The 20,634-nt window shown below is 41.1% G+C and overlaps 1 protein-coding gene across 2 annotated transcripts in view; it reads right to left on the bottom strand.

Annotated features, from left to right (window-relative positions):
* Positions 1–1,771: 1,771 nt before the first annotated feature.
* PLA2G12B (phospholipase A2 group XIIB) overlaps positions 1,772–20,634 on the bottom strand; it is a 34,092-nt gene continuing 15,229 nt past the window's right edge. The window contains exons 2-4 of one of the 2 annotated variants that reach the window (XM_049855526.1): positions 9,265–9,353; positions 4,592–4,757; positions 1,772–1,893 (exon numbers count right to left, since the gene is read on the bottom strand). In XM_049855526.1, coding sequence (XP_049711483.1) covers positions 1,772–1,893; positions 4,592–4,757; positions 9,265–9,353 — 377 coding nt within the window. The remainder of the gene's footprint in view (positions 1,894–4,591; positions 4,758–9,264; positions 9,354–20,634) is intronic. The other variant, XM_049855525.1, reaches the window with a different exon arrangement.

Below are 20,634 nucleotides of genomic sequence, written 5' to 3'. Positions count from 1 at the left end.
TAAATGGCTGAACTGTAAGCAAAATTAAAGTTTGGTACCGTATGCCCTCGTAGGGTTCTATGACAAGAAAAAGGCATAAAACTGTATCATACTTTATTTTGTAGGTGCTTGGTAAATTTTATTGAAATAAATATCATAAACTACAGAGACAAATTTTGTCTACAGTTAAGTCCAATTTTTAGGATGCTAATTAATTTTATGGCTTTACGTAAGGTCAGAGAAATAGTTTTTTCTTCATTTTCTTTTTTAAAATGGCTACGATCAATAATTCTTAAAGGAGGAGAAAGAAGAAAATAATCTAGGTCTAGAAAATGATCTAAACTTTCTCTGTAAAGGGGCAAATGGTAAACATCAGCTCTGCCAGTGTGGTGTGAAAGCGGCCATAGACAATACATAAACCAAGGAGGGTGGCTACGTTCCAATAAAACTTCACAAAAACAGGCTGGCTCACTGGCTATGGTTTGCTAACCCCTGATGTAGATGAATGGTCCTTAGAACCACCTGGGGAATGTTTATAAAATACCAATATGTAGGCACCACCCCCAGAGACTCCCTTTTTTTTAAGCTCCTGAGAGGATTCTTGGAGCCCTGGCGGCACAGTGGTTAAGAGCTACGGCTGCTAATCAAAAAGTCGGCAGTTCAAATCCACCAGTCGCCTCTTGGAAACTCTATGGGGCAGTTCTACTCTGTCCTATAGGGTCACTATGAGTCAGAATCGACTGGACGGCAATGGGCTTGGGCTTGGGCAAGTGATTCTAATCTGCAGTCAGGCCTGAGAACCACAATTTAGGGAATGGCTGTTTGTCTCTTACTCCCCTCAGATTTCAGGGACCTTTCCTAGCTATTTCCATTGATAGCTCTTACAAAGTGCTTCTCAGATCTTGGCATGACTTTAACGTCACTTAATAACTAGGGGAAACCCTGGTGGTGTAGTGGTTAAGAGCTACAGCTGCTAACCAAAGGGCTGGTAGTTCAAATCCACCAGGTGCTCCTTGGAAACTCTATGGGGCAGTTCTACTCTGTCCTATAGGGTCGCTATGAGTCAGAATTGACTCCATGGCAATGGGTTTTTTTTTTTTTTTTTTTTTTGGTTAGTAATCAGGAATACAAAGAGGGAGGATAGGTTGCTGGAGGAGAAATGGAACCTCAGAGACCTAACACCATCTGACCTGCACCTCCATTGGGCTTAATCAGGTAAGCCTCTGACCATCCCACCTGTTTTTTCAATCTCTTCAGCACCAGTGGGAATCATGTTGTCATTAGTGGAACTTACCAGGTTGTTTCTGTTCTCTTCTAAGTGGAATGGAAACATGGCGATAATGGAATTCATCTCTTTTCAGATTTTCTAAAAAGCACATTTTATTAAATATGAAATGCTTACTGCAGTTGAAACAGGGACCAGAGGAAAGCCATTGTTTCCTAGTGGTTGCGTGCCCCAAAATTTCATTTATGAATATAATTATCAGGTCCAGGAATCTCAGGGTTTGTGTTTTAACCTTTAAGCTAAGACCTGAATTTTCTGGCCAATGTGTCTTCTTCACTGGGGAGACCAGTGGTAAATGAAGAGTAGCCTTCAAATCACTCCAGGTCTTTTTTCCAATTCATCTTGAAGGATGTTACTCGTGTTTCAGCTATAGAACAAATCTTTCCTTTCTCCTGCTTTCTGGTGTTCACACTGAGGAAGAAAGGAGGTGACACATATGCCGCACCACCCGTCTCCGAGACTGACAGCTGTGTTGTCACTCAAAAACAGGAAGCCGTCACCTCTTCCTCATAACTCTTCTTTCTCCTCCTCTGCACAGATGCAGGCTGCCCGCTGACTATTCATAAAGGGTCGGCAGCCCAAGGTCCATACAGTATTGAACACCGTATCAGCCAGTGAATCACAAGCTACTTGAAAAAGATGAGGAGAAATACAAAGGTTAATAGGGTTGCCATGAGTCGGAATCGACTCAATGGCACTGGGTTTTGGCTTACCCTAACTACTCCAAGTACTCATAAGTAATGTTGAAGAGGCAACGTATTTTTCAAGGATGACATGACACCCAGAGGAAGGCAGAGGCAATAATCCAAACACAGAATTAAAAAGGAAACCATACATTGAAGTTTTTGAAGAAGCTCTAATTCGATCCAGTAAAGCAGAAAACACTTTGGGGTGCCCTCCTTTTGTGGGCCCCCAGGTCAAATCCATGGTGAGCAATCAGAATCTCCCATACCACAATGCTCACCCCATGGAGAGCCTACCATTTTTGTAGAATATTCCCTCAGTTAACACTACCAGGTTCCCTGTAGCTTTCCCCGTTCAAGTATGGGATGAACAACCATTCATTCACGGAAAAAACATTCGTGTGTGTTGGGTGTGTTGGTCAGCCACACTCTGTTAGGCATCAGGGATAGAGACAAAAGGCATCATCTCCAACTCAAGGGTCTCACTGTTTGGCAAAGAAATGGACAGATAAACAGTTACACCACAGCCTGATGAAAGTAACCCCAAGGTGTTACAGAAGCCCATATAAACAGCCTCTATCCCTCTGGGGTTATTAGGGAAAGCTTCTCAAATGAGGTGAGATATCTAGGTTTAAACATCAAGAATACATGCAAATGTTTATATATATATATATATATTCTTACCACAAGTAAAAAAAAGTGGATCAGGGAAATGAAGTATTGATACATGCTACGACACAAATGAATCTTGAAAATATTAGGCTAAGTGAAAGAAGCCAGACACAAAAGGCTACCTATTGTATGATTCCATTTAAATGAAATGTCCAGAATAAGCAAATCTATAGAGATAAAAAGCAGATAGTGGCGGCTGGGGATAAGGGGCAATGGGAAGTGACTGCTAATGGGCACGGGGTTTCTCCTTGGGCTGATGAAAATATTCTGGAATTAGGTAGTGGTAATATTTGCACAACCCTGTGAATGTACTAAAAAACACTAAACTGCACACTTTAAAAGGATGAATTTTATGGTATGTGAATTTTTTTCAGTAAAAAGTCTTCACTTAGTTAAAAAAAAAAAAAAAAGGAATGAAATAGCATAATACAACATGGATGAACTTTGAAAACATTATTGTAAGCGAAAGAAGCCAGTCACAAAAGACTACATATTGTGTGATTCCATTGATATGAAATGTCCAGAAAAGGCAAATCCATAGAGACGTAAAGTAGATGAGTGGTTGCCAGGAGCTGGAGGGAGAAGCGAATGGGGTATGAATGCTAATGGGTGTGGAGTTCATTTTGGGGTGATGAGAATGTTCTGAAATTAGTGGCGGTATTGGTTGCACAACTCTAAGAACGTATTAAAAACACCGAATTGTACACTTCAAATAGGTGAACTGGATAGCATGTAAATTGTATCTCAATCTGTTTAACAACAACACATGGATGACCAGGATGTTCCAAGAAGAGGGACTGCAGGGGCAGACAGGTATAGGCCAGCAACCCAAGAAGTTTGAGATGACAGGAATCAGGAGTAACCCAGATGATACTGGAGAGGCTGGCTAGGGCGGAATCAGGAAGGGCCATGTAGGTCGTACTAAGGAGTTTGGATTTGACCCTTATGGAAGAAGAATCTGTTGAAGGACTTTAAGCAGGGGTTGGAGATGATCTGTTTAGTGTGGTATAAAAATATATTAGGTTCCTATGGGGAGAATAGATTGGATAGGACCCAGAGGCTGGGATAATTTGCAGTAACCAGGCAAATGGGACTGTGAAAAAGATATTGAGGAGAAAGAATCAATAGGACATTGCTTGGAGGAAGTAACTTGACCTGACTGTAGATTAGCAGCAGGTATTTTTCACCCTTTCTAGGTCCAGATACTGATACTCCCTTTTACAGGGTTAATTAATTATTCATATTTCAAGCCCTTACACGTTCACTTTAGGACTACACCGCAGACATTGATCTATGAACAAGATCCAAGACTGTTTCTACTGCGGACTTCCTGTGCTTGGGGCCAGCCTGAATTTCAAGCCTTACCATTTAATACTATATAATGCTAGTAGCTAGATGTAATGTTCTGGCTTCAGAAGTTAAGGGATTAAAACTTTTCCTAAGATGAATTGGGAAAAAGAAATCACAGAATCAGTGCTAGAGATTGGACATCTGAAAAGTGGTTTAAAACTAGTCATCCCCAAGTCTATTCACTTTTACACACAAAAAGATAGTTTTTTGAATCCTTACCCTGACTGAAAATAAAATAAGGAAAAAAGTGCTTAAACCAAACCACGTAGACTTATGCAGAATAACTTCCAAAATGGAAAATTATTTACAATGAAGTGGATAACCAGAGCCAGTTGGGCAACTCTTTCTCCGGTCTTAAAGGATAGAATTTATTTCTCTGGGAAGGCTTCGGTGTACCCTTTCCACCAGGAGTAGTGCCAGCAGTTCCTGGGCAGGACAGCAAGAACTTTAGTGAAGCAGTGCCCAGAATCTTCCTTTACCCTTTCTTGCATTGTTCACAGTGTTCTCTAAAGAAGTCCAGTGGGCTCTGATGGTGTCCCTGAGTTAAGGGGCTCTGGTTACAACTCTATGTGGAAAAAGGAACAAAGGTCCCTGCTCAAAGTAAATGCCTTGAAATGCCCACCTTCCACTTTGGAGACAAATCCCAGACTCCGCTTAAGGTCGGAACAGATAGAGTGGAGACACCATCGGAACTTTGCATCACAGCGATACTTGTTGGCACCACACGTGTCATAGCAGATGTCCAGCTGGTTGCAGCACTTGGTCATTGCTGGAATGCCCAAGTCCATCTGGGGAAAAGGGAAGGAAGGAAAAAGAGGAGAAAAAATGCCACGTTTGGACCAAAGACCTTAGGCAACCCTGGCCACGTTGTTATGAACCAGCCAGTTCTCAAATTCCTGTTCCCTATTCAGATCAATTCAGAAACACCAATGACCCAGTAGAATATATCAGATGGAGAGTTATAACATGCTAAGTTTTAATCATGATTTAGTTATTCATTTAATATGTAACTCTGAATGGCCCATTTTTTCTTCTTTTTCTTTTAGATTTCAGTAATTTCCAAATTGACAGACTGCTACAGCGATGAAAATAGAGATCAAAAGGTTGTTATGCAGGTGGAGTTGCAGGACTTCCAAATTCAACCAAGACTTATGTTAACATTTCCATGTGAGATTTTGTAAGGCTAAAAAGTATGAAAAACGCAGCCTCAGTTCATCAGAAGGTCACCAGCATTTGTCAGGGACCCATCCCATACAGCACTATTTTAACACTATGTCTGTGTGTCTATATGGAGCCCTGGTGGCATAGTGGTTAAGAGCTCGGCTGCCAATCAGAAGATCAGCAGTTCAAATCCATCAGCTGCTCCTTGGAAACCCTATGGGGCAGTTCTCTGTCCTATAGGGTTGCAGTAGGTTGGAACTGACTCGACAACACCTAACAACAACATGTGTCTGTATATGTCAAGGATCAGAGTGGGGAAGAGAACACACAGTTCCTCATCACAAGGGGTATTGTCAAACCACAATGTCTAACACACACCACGTCCACGCACACACAGTTACTAAGTGTCCTGTAAATGTTGTAGCATAAACTAAGCACCTAAATTCATAGAATAGAATTATACACATAGAGTCAGCAAACAGGAAAGCTTTTTAAGTGGGTTTCAAAAGAAAACTGAGAGGATTATTAGAGATGAGGGAAGACTCAGGATACACCAGGTAGAGAAAGGAAAAAATGAGTAAATCATATGTGAGGAAGCCAATTAGTTTGTTTAGTCTTCCAAGGAAAGCAGGGAGATGTGTATGTATATATGTATACATTGTTTTTTTAATTACATAGAAGGGCAAGTTGATAGATGGCCTTGACTTCCAAAGTAACCGGTAAGATTTAATAAAGACCCTTGAGAAAGAAAGGGACATGATAAAAACAGTGATTAAAGAAGAGTAATCATTCTGAGGTACAGAAAATAGATTGGAAAAGGGAAAGTCTCGACCTAGGTAGAGCATCTTAGAATCTTTGGCAGTTTTTCTGATACTGTAGACCTGAACTTGGATGGGAGCTGTGAAAATCTGGTTTCTGGCTGTGGGTGGGGATTGGTTAATCAGCTACTGTAGATCATGTCCACTTCGGCATCCTTAAGTGTTCCCTTATTTGAACTTTTATTCCAAGGTCACCTAAAGCAGAATATAAACTTTAAGCAGTATAAAACGCCTTTTTAAGTGGATAAACATTATTACATTAAGAGATAATCTAACTCATTAGACTAGACAAAGGCCTGGGCTCTGCAATCCCGAGTTAAATCCCATAATCTGATACATGAAATAAACTACTTTGCCTGCACTTCAGCCCTAAAATTACAAATATACCACAACAGACGTAACTGAGAATTAGACAAGCATAATGGCTATAATTCAATGAAATTGGAAAATTCTCAAAATAGGTTCTAAATAATATTTACATCAGCAAACAAAACAGCATTACTTCCAAAATAAAATGCATAACAGTTCCACAGCTACTAAACTGATACCAAGTAAAATACATAAGCTGAAAGTGTTATTTTCCTAATACATATATGTATTTTTTTAATTGTACTTTAGATGAAGGTTTACGGAACAAACTAGTTTCTCATCAAACAGTACACACATTGTTGTATGGCATTGGTTAACAACCCCACGACATGTCGACACTCTCCCTTCTCAACCCTGGGTTCTCTATTGCCAGCTGTCCTGTTCCTACCTTCCAGTCTCTGCCCCAGAGCTGGTACACCCCTTTAGTCTTGTTTTGTTCCATGGCCCTGTTCATTCTTTGGCTGAAGGGTGAACCTCAGGAGTGGCTTCATTACTGAGCTGAAGGGGGCCATACTCTCAGGGTCTCTCCAGTCTCTGTCAGGCCAGCAAGTCTGGACTTTCTTTTTGAGTTGGGATTTTGTACTACGTTTTTCTCCAGCTCTGTCTGGGACCGTCTATTGTGATCCCTGTCAGAGCAGTCAGTGGTGGTAGCAGGGCACCATCTGGTTGTACTGGACTCAGTCTGGTGGAGGCCATGGTAGATGTGGTCCATTAGTCCTTCGGAGTAATCTTTCCCTTGCATGTTTCATTTTCTTCATTATTCCTTGCTCCTGAAGGGGTGAGACCAGTAGAGTATCCTAGATGGCTGCTCACAGGCTTTTAAGACCCTAGACACTACTCACCAAAGGAGAATGTAGAACATATTCTTTATAAACTCTGTATGCCAATTGAGCTAGAGGTTCCTAGAGACCATGGTCCCCACAGCCCTCAGCCCAGCAATTAGGTCTCTCAGGTCCATGTGTCTATGGAGCTACCATGGGCTTGCCTTGTACAGGTTATGCTGGCTTCCCCAGTATTGTGTACTGTCTCACCCTTGACAAAAGTTACCACTTATCTATTGTCTATTAAGTCTCTTTCCATCCCCACCCCTTCCCTCCCTCATAACCATCAAAGATTATTTCTTTTTGTATGTAAACATTTTCATGAGTTTTTACAGTAGTGGTCTCATACAATATTTGTCCTTTTGTGATTAACTTATTTCACTCAGCATAATGTCCTCCAGCTGCATCCATGTTATGAGATGTTTCAGAGATTCACTGTTGTTCTTTAGCATTGTGTAATACTCCATTGTGTGTATGTACCCCAGTTTGTTTATCCATTCATATGTTGATGGGCATCTAGGTTGTTTCCATCTTTTTGCTATTGTGAACAATGCTGCAATGAACACGGGTATACGTATATCTATTCGTGTGATGACTCTTATTTCTCTAGGATATATTCCTAGGACCTAATATATATTTTTGAAAGAACTTTCTTTCCTCTGTGTCCACACGCAGGTTGAGGATTGTGGACAAGGCCCCACGTAGTACAGGTGCACAGGTTGTGTAATGCACAAAAGCACGGTACCTAAGGGGGCGCCTTCCAAACAGACACAAAACCAAAAACCAAACCCATTGCCATCTAGTCGATTCCGACTCATTGCAACTCTATAAGACAGTGTAGAACTGCCCCCACAGTGTTTCTAAGAGAACAGCTGGTGGATTCGAACTGCCAACCTTTTGATTAGCAGCCAAAGCTCTTAACCACTGCACCACCAGGGCTCCCATCAGAGACCATAGACATAAATATTTATTGAGAAAAATCTCCAGCCACTGGCAGTTAAGTTTCTTTTTCTAACAAAATCAATATAGTAAAATAAATTTTCTGGCAAATGGAAGAAAACTGCCTTGAGGAAAGGATACCTTTTTTCACTTTGCACAAAGAAGCCACAGTGGTGAACAGCAGTTTAGTTAGAATGAACATTACGCTGCTTAGAAAATTATTGCGATGTAAAACCTTTTGAATCAGCAAAAAAGTGAGATTTAGCCAGAGTAAGACATAATTCAAAATCATGGTTTAGTTGTTAAATCCCCCTGCCTCCATTTTACATGAGGCTTCTTTCCTAAAGTGAAAGAGGTGAAAAAGTTTCCGAGAGGCCTTGAAGAGAGTAATTTATTGCTTTGTTTTTAGGGAGGACTACGGTCTGAGAAAAGGTTGGTGGTGTGTTGGTAAATGTCTAGCAAGCAGTTAGGGGGGCGTGTGTGCTGATTTGGAGTGTTCGCAAATTTCCATGATGTAAAAAAAAAAAAATTTTTTTTTTTTTTAAATACTCCAAACACAGCTGATCGGAAGATACCAATGTGTGGACAACTGAATTCCAAATTCCTGACAATATAACGATCAGCTTTCACCAGCCAGTACTAGCCAGCTCCACACGCTGCTGAAAAGGGTCATTAATTTAAATAAGTCAAACTTGTCAGGCTTGTAGGGCCGCTGATGTTTGCGGAGGGTCCGACCCACCGAAGCTAGTTGCTGCTGAGTCGACCCCGACTCACGATGGACCCGTGTGTGGCAGAGTAGAACTGTGTCCCAACTGTGTCCCAACAGGTTTTCAGTGGCTGATTTTTCGGAAGTAGATTGCCAGACCTTTCTTCCGAGGCAGATAAGTGGACTCTGGGTGGACTCGAACCTCCAACCTTTCAGTTAGCAGCCAAGTGCATTAACCGTTTGGCCACCGAGGGATTCCTCTGGCCCACTACACAAGGGCTTATCTGAGAGGAAGCTTTCTCTGAGAAAAGAAAATCAGATACCTTCTTTGCAAATTATCTCCCTTCCTCCATGTCCAGTGTGAAATATTTAATTACATTGCTCAACTTGATTCAATAAGTGATCCCTTCCGTCAGTGATTACTTTCGGATTAGTCTCAGTAAAACCAGTCAGCGAAGAAGGTGATGTTAGCAGTACATACTCTTTCTGGTACCTTGAGACCCAGGAAGTAGGAGCTGCAGCCGTTGGGTTCCTGAGGTTTGTAGCCAGGCCTGGGCATTGGTGCCTTTCCTGGGAGGAGGAAGAGAGGAAAGAAGCAGGACTTAAGCATTTGGGAACATTCATCAAATTAAAATTATCTCAAGGGAGATTTGATTTTTCCTTCCAGAGTCACTGTTCCTTACCAGACATTCGCGTCTACATTAGGTGGTGAAGCTGATGATGATGATGCTATCATAAAAGAATAACAAGCCTTTAGACCAGGATGGCATCTTCCTCCTAATTGCAAAGCCTTTTACGAGCGTGTACTTACTAGCAGTTCTAACGTTGCTTAAGTGCATGCCCGTGAAGACAAGGTCCGTGGCAAAACCAAAGCTAAAACTCAAGGTTTCTGGTAACTCTACCCACCCTAAGGCCACACACCACGCTCAGGGCAACAAGAACATTACCTAATCATACACTGAAGGAATCAGAATTATAAAAAGACCACAAAAATCTTTCCGAATGGCTTGAAGGGAGTTTAGAAAGACTCCGTTTATTAAATAGACAAAGCATTATTGGCCAAAGAGCAAAGAACACAACTCTATGCAGTATTTTATGCGATTGTATCAGAAGTCATAAGAACTGGGGCCCTGGTGGCACAGTGGTTAAGAGCTACAGCAAGCTATGGCTGCCACCCAACAGGTCAGCAGTTGGAACCCTCCAGTTGCTCTTTAGAACCCTATGGGGCACTTCTATTCTGTCCAATAAGGTCACTATGAGTTGGAATTGACTTGATGGCAGTGGGTTTGGGTTTTTTTTTTTTTAATTATTATTATTATTATCATAAAAGTAGCAGGAACAATCTGACAAGCTTTGAATTTCTTGGTCCCTCCTAGATTGCTTTTGAGTTATATTTTATGATTTCACAAATGTGTACAGAAGCTCTGTCTTTTATCAGTGGCAGCCATCATAGCTAAAGACAACTCTGACCTGAGATGAACTCAGGACAGGACAGTGATGGAACTGAGTATTTTCATCCTATTTTTCACAAAAGGAAAATGAAGCCAAGAGATTAAGTGACTTACCTAAGGGCATATAGGAAGTGGGGGAAATAGGATACAAATTCAGATTTCCTGTTTGTCTCCAAGGCCCATGTATTTGTACCGTATTTTTCTGCCTCTTCTTAGGAGATACAAGACATAGCATAAGACTGAGGAAACAGGCTAAGAATTAACCCTCAAAGTAAGACACATAGCATTTCTTTCTTTTTTTTCTTTAAAAAACAAAACAAAAAACCTCCCATCGGATATTTCATCTTCAATTATTTTACATTATAACACATTTCAAAACCGAAGAAAAGTCAGAGAAACAAACACCCATATACCCATTACACAAACATAGTAAATGTTAACATTTGCCAAATTTGTTTCAGGTATTTCTTCTGTGAAATTAAATGTTACAGATATAGCTGAAGCTCCTACGTACCCCATCATTCAGTTTTAATTTTGAGGTATTAAGTCCATATTTTAAAGTTCTTCCTCCTTATTAGTCCTCAAAACTGTCTTGATTATTCTCGGACTTTTAACTCTTATACCTGAATTTTAGAGTCAGTTTAGTAAGGTCCACAAGAAATACTGTCAAGATTTTGGTTGAAAATACATTGGATTTGTAGACTAACTTGGAGACAACTTTCTTATGATACTATCTTCATAAGACATGGACATGATATAAACCAAAAAACCAAACCAAACCCACTGCCATCAAGTTGATTCGACCTATAGTGACCCCATTGGGTTTCCAAGGCTGTGAATCTCTATGAAAACAGACTGCCAGGAGCTGGCTGGTGGTTTCAAACAGCTGACGTTTCAGTTCACAGCCAATCACTTTAACCACTGCACCACCAGGGCTCCTTAGGACAGAGTGTAGTTCTCCATTTATGTAGGCCTTCCCTTATGTCCTTCAGGGAAGTGTTATAATTTTCCCCGTACTTATTATATTTCCTACATACCTGTACTGTTCAGATGCTTACGCAAAATAGAATCCCTCACATAAAAGCCCAGAAATAAGGAGCGCAAAGCTGATACGGTAAGTCTGCAGTTTTCTGATACCCAGGCTACTTCTAGCTTTCCGCTTTACTAGCCCCAGAGTGTAATCTTGGCTCTCACAGTCTAAGATGGAGCATTAGCCAGCTCATCATGTTAGGAAGAGCCAGATGAAACAAGGGGTTAGAAGAGCCATAGTCCCTCTCTTTAATAAACGCATTACAGAATATTGCACACATCACTCCGTCTTACTTCCCTTTGCCAGACCACAGTCAAATGATCACAACTTCTTGCAAAGATGGCCTAGGAAAGAAGTCTTTAGTAAAACTAGACAGCCATGCACCCAGTTAAAAATTGAGAAGGAGGCTTATTACAGTAGAAAAGGAAGAATAGATATTAGGAGTCAATTAGCAGTCTCTGGATATTTGGGACTATGTTGCAACATGTGGTCAAGATTTTGGTCCAAGATGCCCCATTGATCCCACCTCCTGATACTCACACCCTTGTATAGTCCCGCCACAATGTCCCAGCGTTGGTCCGTGGAACCAATAGAACACGGCAGAAATTGAGGGGTGGGTATGTTACTTCCAAGATTAGGTGTCTTAGTTATTGTCTTAATTATCCTCTGTTATAACAGAAATGCCACAACTGGGTGGCTTTAACAAACAGAAATTTATCTTCTCAGAGTTTAAACCAAAAAACCCGTTGCCAAAACCCATAGGGTTTCCAAGGCTGTAGATCTTTACAGAAGCAGACTGCCACACCTTTCTCCCGTGGAGCGGCCAGTGGGTTTGAACTGCTGACCATCCATTAGCAGCCAAACACTTGAACTGCTGCACCTCCAGGGCTCCTTCCTCACATTATAGGAAGCTAGAAGACTGAATTCAGGGTGCCAGCTCTAGAGAAAGGCTTTCTGTCTGTGTCGGCTCTGGAGGAAGGCCCTTGTCTCTTCTGAGCTTCTGCTCCTGGGCTTCTGAGGTTCTGCTCCTGGGCGATCTTCATGTGGCTGGGCACGTGTCTTCCCCATCTCTGCTACTCTGATTCACTTGTTTAATCTCTCTTTTATATCTCAAAAGAGATTGACTTAAGACACACCCTATGCTAATCCTGTCTCATTAATATAACAAAGGCAAAAACCAAACCTACTGCCTTCAAGTACTTACTCATAGTGATTCCTGTGTACAACAAAACAAAACATGTGCCATCCTCACAATTGTTGTTATGTTTGAGTCCACTGTAGCCACTGTGTCTGTCTGCCTTTTTGAAGGTCTTCCTCTTTTTCCCTGATCCTCTACTTTACCAAGCATGATGTCCTCCTCCAGGAACTGGCTCCTCCTGATAATATGTCCAATGTGCAATAGACGAAGTCTCGCCACCCTTGCTTCTAAGGAGCATTCTTCCAAGGCAGATTTGTTCATTCTTCAGGCAGCCTGTGGAATATGCAATATTCTTTGCCAACACCATAATTCAAAGGCATCAATTCTTCTTTGGGCTTCCTTATTCATTGTCCAGCTTTTCCATGTATAAGAGGTGATTGAAAATACAATGGCTTTGGTCAGGCTCACCTTAGTCCTCAAAATGACATCTTTGCTTTTGAGCACTTTAAAGAGGTCTTTTGCAGCAGATTTACCCAATGCAATACATTGTTTGATTTTTCGACTGCTGGCTCCATAGGTGTTGATTATGAATCCAAGTAATATGAAATCCTTGAGAACTTCAATATTTTCTGTTTATCATGTTGTTACTTATTGGTCCATTTGTGAGGATTTTTATTTTCTTTATGTTGAGGTGTAATCCATACTGAAGGCTATATCTTTGATCTTCATCAGTAAGTGCTTCAAGTTCTCTTCACTTTCAGCAAGCAAGGTTGTGTCTTCTGTATATTGCAGGTTGTTAATAAATCTTCCTCCAATCCTGATGCCTTGTTCTTCTTCATATAGTCCAGCTTCTCAGATTATTTGCTAAGCATACAGATTGAATAAGTATGGTGTAAAGATACAATCCTAACGCACACCTTTCCTGATTTTAAACCATGTAGTATCCCCTTGTTCTGTTTGAATGAACGCCTCTTAGTCTATGCACAGGTTCTGCATAAACACAATTAAGTGTTCTGGAATTCCCATTCTTTACAATGTTGTTGTCATGGATTGAATTATGTCCCCCCCAAAAATGTGTGTATCGACTTGGTTGGGCCATGATTCCCAGTATTGTGTGGTTGTCCTCCATTCTGTGATTGTATTTTTATGTTGAGAGGATTAAGGTGGGATTGTAACACCACCCTTACTCAGGTCACCTCCCCGATCCAAAGTAAAGGGAGTTTCCTCCAGTGTGGCCTGCACCATCATTTATCTCTTAAGAGATAAAAGGAAAGAGAAGCAAGCAGAGAGCTGGGGACCTCATACCACCAAGAAAGCAGTGCCAGGAGGAGAGCACGTCCTTTGGACCCGGGTCCCTGTGTGAAGAAGCTCCTAGTCCAGGGGATCATGATGAGAAGGCCAACAGACAGAGAATGTCTTCCACTCGTGCTGATGCCCTGAATTTGGACTTTTAGCCTTCTTTACTGTGAGGAAATAAATTTCTCTTTGTTAAAGTCATCCACATGTGGTAATTCTGTTATAGCAGGACTAGATAACTAAGACAGTTATCCATAATTTGTTATGATCCACACAGTCAAATGCCTTTGCTTAGCCAATAAAACTCAGCTAAACATCTTTCTGGTATAGAATTTCACCCATGTAGCATGTACAAATCAACTATTTTTAGTATAGTCACAAAGTTGTGCAACAATCTAATTTTAGGACATTTTTATCATTCCAGAAAGAAACCCTGTACCTATTAGCAGTCACTCCATACCCCCTCTGCCCCATCCAGTTGCTGTTAGTTGCCATTGAATTGATTCCAATTCATGGCGACCCCATGTGTGGAGAGTAGAACTCCATAGGGTTTTCAAGGCTGTGACCTTTAGGAAGCAGATGGCTAGACCTTCTGGGTGGGTTCTAACTGCCAGCCTTTCAGCTAGCAGTCCAGTGCCTAACAATCTGCGTCATCTAAGGACTCTGCCCTACTTTGTTGTCATTATTAGGTGCCATTGAGTCAATTTCAACTCATAGGGACCCCATGTGACAGAGTGGAACTGCCTCATAGGATTTTCTAGACAGTAATCTTTACAGGAGGAGATCCATCAAGTCTTTTTCTCCTCACAGCAGCTGAGTGGGTTTGAACTGCCAACCCTTCAGTTAGCAGCTGAGCATTTAACCACTGTGACACCAGGGCTCTTCTTTAAAAAACTCTTCTTAGGGCACCACTAATCTAATTTCAGTCTCTGTAAATTTGCTTATTCTGGACATTTCACATAAAAGAAATCATACAATTGTTACCTTTTGTGTCTGGCTTCTTTCACTTAGCATAATGTTTTCAAGATTCAGCTATGTTATAGTATATATCCATACTTCAAATATTTTTATTCCAATAATATTCCATTGTATGGATATTCCTGATTTTGTTTATCTATTCATCAGTTGAGGAACATTTGGGCCGTTTCTACTTTTTGGCTACTATGAATGATGCTGCTATAAAATTTGTATACAGGTTATCATGTGGACATATGTTTTTCCTTTCTCTCAAGTATATTCCTAGGGAAGCCCTGTGACACGGTGGTTAAAAGCTTGGCAGCTAACCGAGAGGCTGGCAGTTCAAATCTACCAACCGCTCCTTGGAAACTCTATGGGCCAGTTCTACTCTGTCCTATAGGTTCGCTAAGAGTTGGGATCAACTTAACGGCAATGGGTGTATACCTAAGAGTGGGATTGCTGGGTCATGTAGTAACTCTGTTTAATATTTAGATGAACTACCAAACTGTTTTCCAAGTGGCTGCACCATTTTACATTCCCATCAGCAGTGATGAGGGTTCCAATTTCTCCACATCCTTGCCAACACATGTTATTATCTATGTTTTTTATTATGGTTATTCTAGTGAGTATGAAGGGGTATCGCATGGTGATGTTGATTTGCATTTTACGTTAGCTGCAGGAATGAAGCTTGAATTAAAAGTTCTAAGAAAAAAAGGTGATGATTTGATTCTAAATATAGTTCAAGTGATTTTGAGTTGCATTGAGTCTTTATAGTTTGATGTTTTGAGTCTAGGCAGAAATAATGTACTATATACACAAATTAGTTTTATTTTCTGGTTTTAGCAGTTTATAGGCACGAGCAGCTGGCAACTTGATTCTCTAATTCAGGGGTTGGCAAACTATGGCAAATGGGCCATGTCCAGCCCACCACCTGTTTTGTATAGCCTGCAAGCTAAAAATGATTTTTATATTTTTAAATGGTTGAGGGAAAATCAAAACAAGAATAATAATTTGTGACATGTGAAAATTATTTGGACTTCACATTCATTGTTCATAAATAAAGTTTTATTGGAACACAGCCACACTCATTTATTTTTTTTATGGCTGCTTTCACAGAAAAAAAATAGCAGAATATTGTTATAACTTGATATGAGAATACTTTTGTAAGGAATGCACCAAACTCAAAAGCTATAAAAAGACTGACAGATTTGATTTTATAAAAATTAACACCTTCTCATTATAGTGGAACACTATAAACACAGGTAAAAAGAGAGAGGTTTGGGAGAAAAGTCAGACATGAAACCCATGAGTTTTACCTTCCAGGCATGTCAACAGCCTCCTAGGCCCAACCTTTTTTCTCTCTCAGTTTTGTCACTGAAAAGAGCAGTAAAAAACTTCTGGGACTTTACTACCCAGGTCAAGGGTTATTTCTTCCTGGGAGGGTGTGTCCATTCTCCTCAGCCAGCTGGTGCCTGCAGAAGCTTTGCGCTCCACACACACACAAAAAAACACCAAACTCATTGCTATCAAATCAATTCTGACTCATAGTGACCCTAAAGGACAGAGTAGAACTGCCCTATACGGTTTCCAAGGCTGTAATCTTTACAGAAGATCACATCTTTCTCCCATGGAGCGGCTGGTGGGATCATACTGCCGACCTTTCAGTTAGCAGCTGAGCGCTTGACCACTGCACGGCCAGTGCTCCACAAGAGGTGCATTGATTTGACATGTACAAGCTGCCTACTTCCAAAAACACTCAAAGCCACTGTGAGGATTAATGTTATTTTTAGTCAACTTGGCTAGGCTACCATTCTTAGTGGTATGGCAGACACTATGCAATCACCTTCTGTTTTATGATCTGACGTAAGCAGCCAATCAACTGAGAGGGAGTTTCCATGGGGTTGTGGACTCCTTCTGGTATATAAATGATGTTCTGGCAAAGCTCGCTCTCTTTCTCGACCCTGCATTCTCCTCATCACCTGACCTCCGGTTCTTGGGCTGTAAGCCTGCAGAAGTCTCTGGCTGCTGCCTGACCTGTCGATTTTGGATTCACCAGCCCCTGTAACCCCATGAGCCATCAGAGGCCTCCAGCCTGTTGCCTGACCTGCAAATTTTGGATTCATCAGCCCCTGCAACCATGTGAGCCAGCAGAAACCTTCAGCCTGTCGCCTGACCCATGGATTTGGGACTTTCGGGCCCCCACAATTACATGAGCCATTTCCTCACAATTGTGTGAGCCGTTTCTTTGAAGTAATTATGTCTATATATATTTAGATACACGTCACGGGTTTTGCTCCTCTAGAGAACCCAGATTAAGGTGGCCACCAATAGATACAACGTGAGTAGCACATTTATGGAACAAAGCAGATCAGAGACAATTTTACTGAAGCAATGAACTCCATAGTTCAGTTGCTAAAATAGAGTAAGTTACTGCATGAGGTAGCATAACACTTTGTCCTGGGTTCCTGAGACTGTCCCAATTTTAGCACTGAAAGTCCCACCTCTCAGGACCTCCTCCCTCTGGTCCCAGGCAAACCAGGATGATTGGTCGCCCTTGATGAGGACAATGTAGTTTTCTCTAAGCCTGTAGCTGCTTTCCTTTTTCGAGTGATGGATTCCCTTGAGAATCTGATGAAGGCTGTGAATTCTTTCCTTGGAAAAATATACAAACTCACAGGTTCATAAAATTTTGCTCTAAGATTTCTGAGAGATAAAAAGTCCTCTTAAAAAAAAAAAAAAGAAGAATGTGATAAAAAATGGGCAAAGGACTTGAACAGATATTTCACCAAAGAAGATATACAGATGGCCAATAAGCTCATGGTTAGCAGCTGAGCTCTTAACCACTGCATCACCAGGACTCCCATTAGTCATAAGAAAGATGCAAATCAAAACCATACCACTTCACCGCCACTGGGTTGGCTATGACAAGTGTTGGCAAGGATGTAGAGAAATTGGAACCCTCAACATTGCTGGTAAACCAAACAAAAAAACAAACCTGTTGCGATCAAGTCAATTCCAAGTCATTGCAATTCTAACAGAGTAGAACTGCCCCCATAGAATTTTCAAGGGGTGGCTGGTGGATTCAAGCAGTCAACATTTTGGTTAGCAGCTGAACACTTAACCACTGCACTACCAGGGCTGCTGGTAGGAATGTAAAATGATACAGCCATTGTGGAAAACATCTTGGTGGTTCCTTAAAAAGCTAAACATAGAACTACCATATGGCCCAACAATCCCACTCCTTAGTATATACCCAAAAGACTTGAAAGCAGGAACACAAACAGAGACTTGTAGACCAGTATTCATTACAGCACTATTCACAATAGCTAAGAGGTAGAAACAACCTTAATAACCATCCACAGATGGATAGATAAACAAAATGTATACAGGCACAGTGGACTATTATGCAGCCATAAAGAGAAATAAACCTTGAAAATATATGCTGAGCAAAATCAATCAGTCACAAAAGGACAAATATTGTAGATTCCACCTACATGAAATTTCTAGAATAGGCAAATGTATAGAGACGGAAGTTTATGAGGGGTTACCAGGGGTGGGAGGGAGGGAGTGAAAAAGGGGGACTTACTGGTTAGAGGGCACTGAGCTTCAGGTAAGGGCCATGGGAAATTTGGCAATAGATAATGGTTGAACAACATAACTAATGTCACTGAACTGTACACATGAAGAATGTTGAAAAGGCAAACAATTTGTTACATGTATATTTACCACAATTTAAAAAGATGTTGAATTAGTGAATGTTTTGTTTTGTATATTTATATACACACATATATTACAATAAAACAGTTTTTCAAATGAAGAAAAATTGTTATTTAAAGACACTTTTTCTGGAAGTAAATCCTAGAAGAAACCATAATGAGGTCCTTTTATTAGTGTGAGAGTGTGTACAATGTCTTCAATCATGGTTCACAAGACACAGAAACTCTGTTGCAGGGACCTTCCTCCCAGAGACCTTCATAAAGGCAGAAACCCAAAAAACCAAATCTATTGCTGCTGAGTCAAGTTGAGTTTGAGTCATAGTGACCCTATAGGACAGAGTAGAACTGCCCCATAGGGTTTCTGTCTGTCTTAGTCATCTAGTGCTGCTATAACAAAAACAACACAAGTGGATGGCTTTAACAAACAGAAATTTATTCTCTCACAGATTCCAACTCATAGTGACCCTATAGGACAAAGTAGAACTGCCCCATAGAGTTTCCAAGGAGCGCCTGGTGGGTTCGGGCTGCTGACCTTTTGGTTAGCAACCATAGCTCTTAACCACTATGCTGCCAGGGTTTAGGAGGCTAAAAGTCCAAATTCAGGGCACAAGCTCCAGGGGAAGGCTTTCTCTCTCTGTCAGCTCCGGGAAAGTTCTTTGTCATCAATCTTCCCCTGGTCTAGGAGCTTCTCAGCACAGAGACCCTGGGGTCAAATGGATGCACTCCACTTTTGGGTCTTCCTTCTTGGTGGTAGGAAGTCCCTATCTTTTGTAAGATAAAAGGTGATGCAGGCCACACCCCAGGGAAATTCCCCTTACATGGATCAGGGCTGTGACCTGAGTAAGGGTGTTGCATCATACCTTAATCCTCTTTAACATAACTTAATCTTGCCTCAGAGCCCTGGTCCTGCAGTGGTTAAGAGCTTGGCTGCTAAACTAAAAGGTCAGCAGTTCGAATCCTTCAGCCACTCCTTGGAAACCTTGTGGGGCAGTTCTTTCTACTCTGTCCTATAGAGTTGTTATGAGTCGGAATTGACTCGACAGCAACAGGTTTGTTTTTGTTTTTTTAAATCTTGTCTCATTAACCACAGGTAGAGATTAGGATTTACAACACATAGGAAAATTACATCAGATCACAAAATGGAGGACAACCACACCATACGGGAATCACGGCCTAGCCAAGTTGACACATATTTTGGGGAGGACAAAATTCAATTCATGATTGTTTCCAAGGCTATAATCTTTACAGAAGCAGATTGCCACATCTTTCTCCCATGGAGTGCCTGGTGGGTTCAAACCACCAACCTTTCAGTTAGCAGCCGAGAGCATTAACCATTGTGCTACATGGGCTCCTCATAAAGGCAGACCAAACCAACAAACCAAACCCATTGCTGTCTAGTCAATTCCAACTCATACCGACCCTATAGGTGAAAGAACTACCCCACAGGGTTTCCAAGGAGCAGCTGGTGGATTCGAACTCCCAGCCTTTTGATTAGCAGTCAAACTCTTAACCACTGCTCCCCCATAAAGGCAGAAAACACTTAAATCATCATTCCTTCAAGGGACCTCTCCCAGAAGCTGAGAAGGTGTTATCCAGCCACTGGGGTTTCTGTGTTTTTCTCTTGATGTTAAAAGAGAACTAGAAACATCTGAATGCACAGATAACCTATTCACTCAACTAGCTTTCTCAAAATATTTGTAAAATTTATTCGATGCCTGCCATATTCCCTACGTAGCCTAAATGCTCTTATATATTATTTTTAATTCTCACAGCAACACTGCAAGGTAGGTATTATTAACTTTATCTGTATAAATGAGGAAACTAAGGTTGAAAGTGGTAGATAGTTTGCCCAAGGTCACCAGTAATGGTATTCGTTCTCCAAATCCAAAGCTCGTTATTTTCCCTTTGCTTGTATTTCTCAAAGTTGGATTCAGACCACGTATTAAAAGTACATATCCCAGGGTCCTAGGCGAAGTGGTTAAAAGTTCAAGCTGCTAACCAAAAGGTTGGCAGTTGAAATCCACCAGCCACTCCTTGGAAACCCTATGGGGCAGTTCTACTTTGTCCTATAGGGTCATTATGAGTCGGAATTGACTTGATGGCAATGGGTTTGTTTTTTACCATAGACCTACTAAATCAGAATCCCAGGAGGCTGGGAGCGGGAATTTCTATATTTTAAAAGATTCTCAAGGGAATATCATTCATATTAGAGCAGATTCCTTCATACCGATTGTACTGTGTACACTTGGGCACATGCTGAATC

The sequence above is a fragment of the Elephas maximus genome, chromosome 16 (genome assembly GCF_024166365.1).
Source record: "Elephas maximus indicus isolate mEleMax1 chromosome 16, mEleMax1 primary haplotype, whole genome shotgun sequence".
NCBI lineage: Eukaryota > Metazoa > Chordata > Mammalia > Proboscidea > Elephantidae > Elephas > Elephas maximus.
This window is presented reverse-complemented; position numbering and strand designations above follow the sequence as displayed.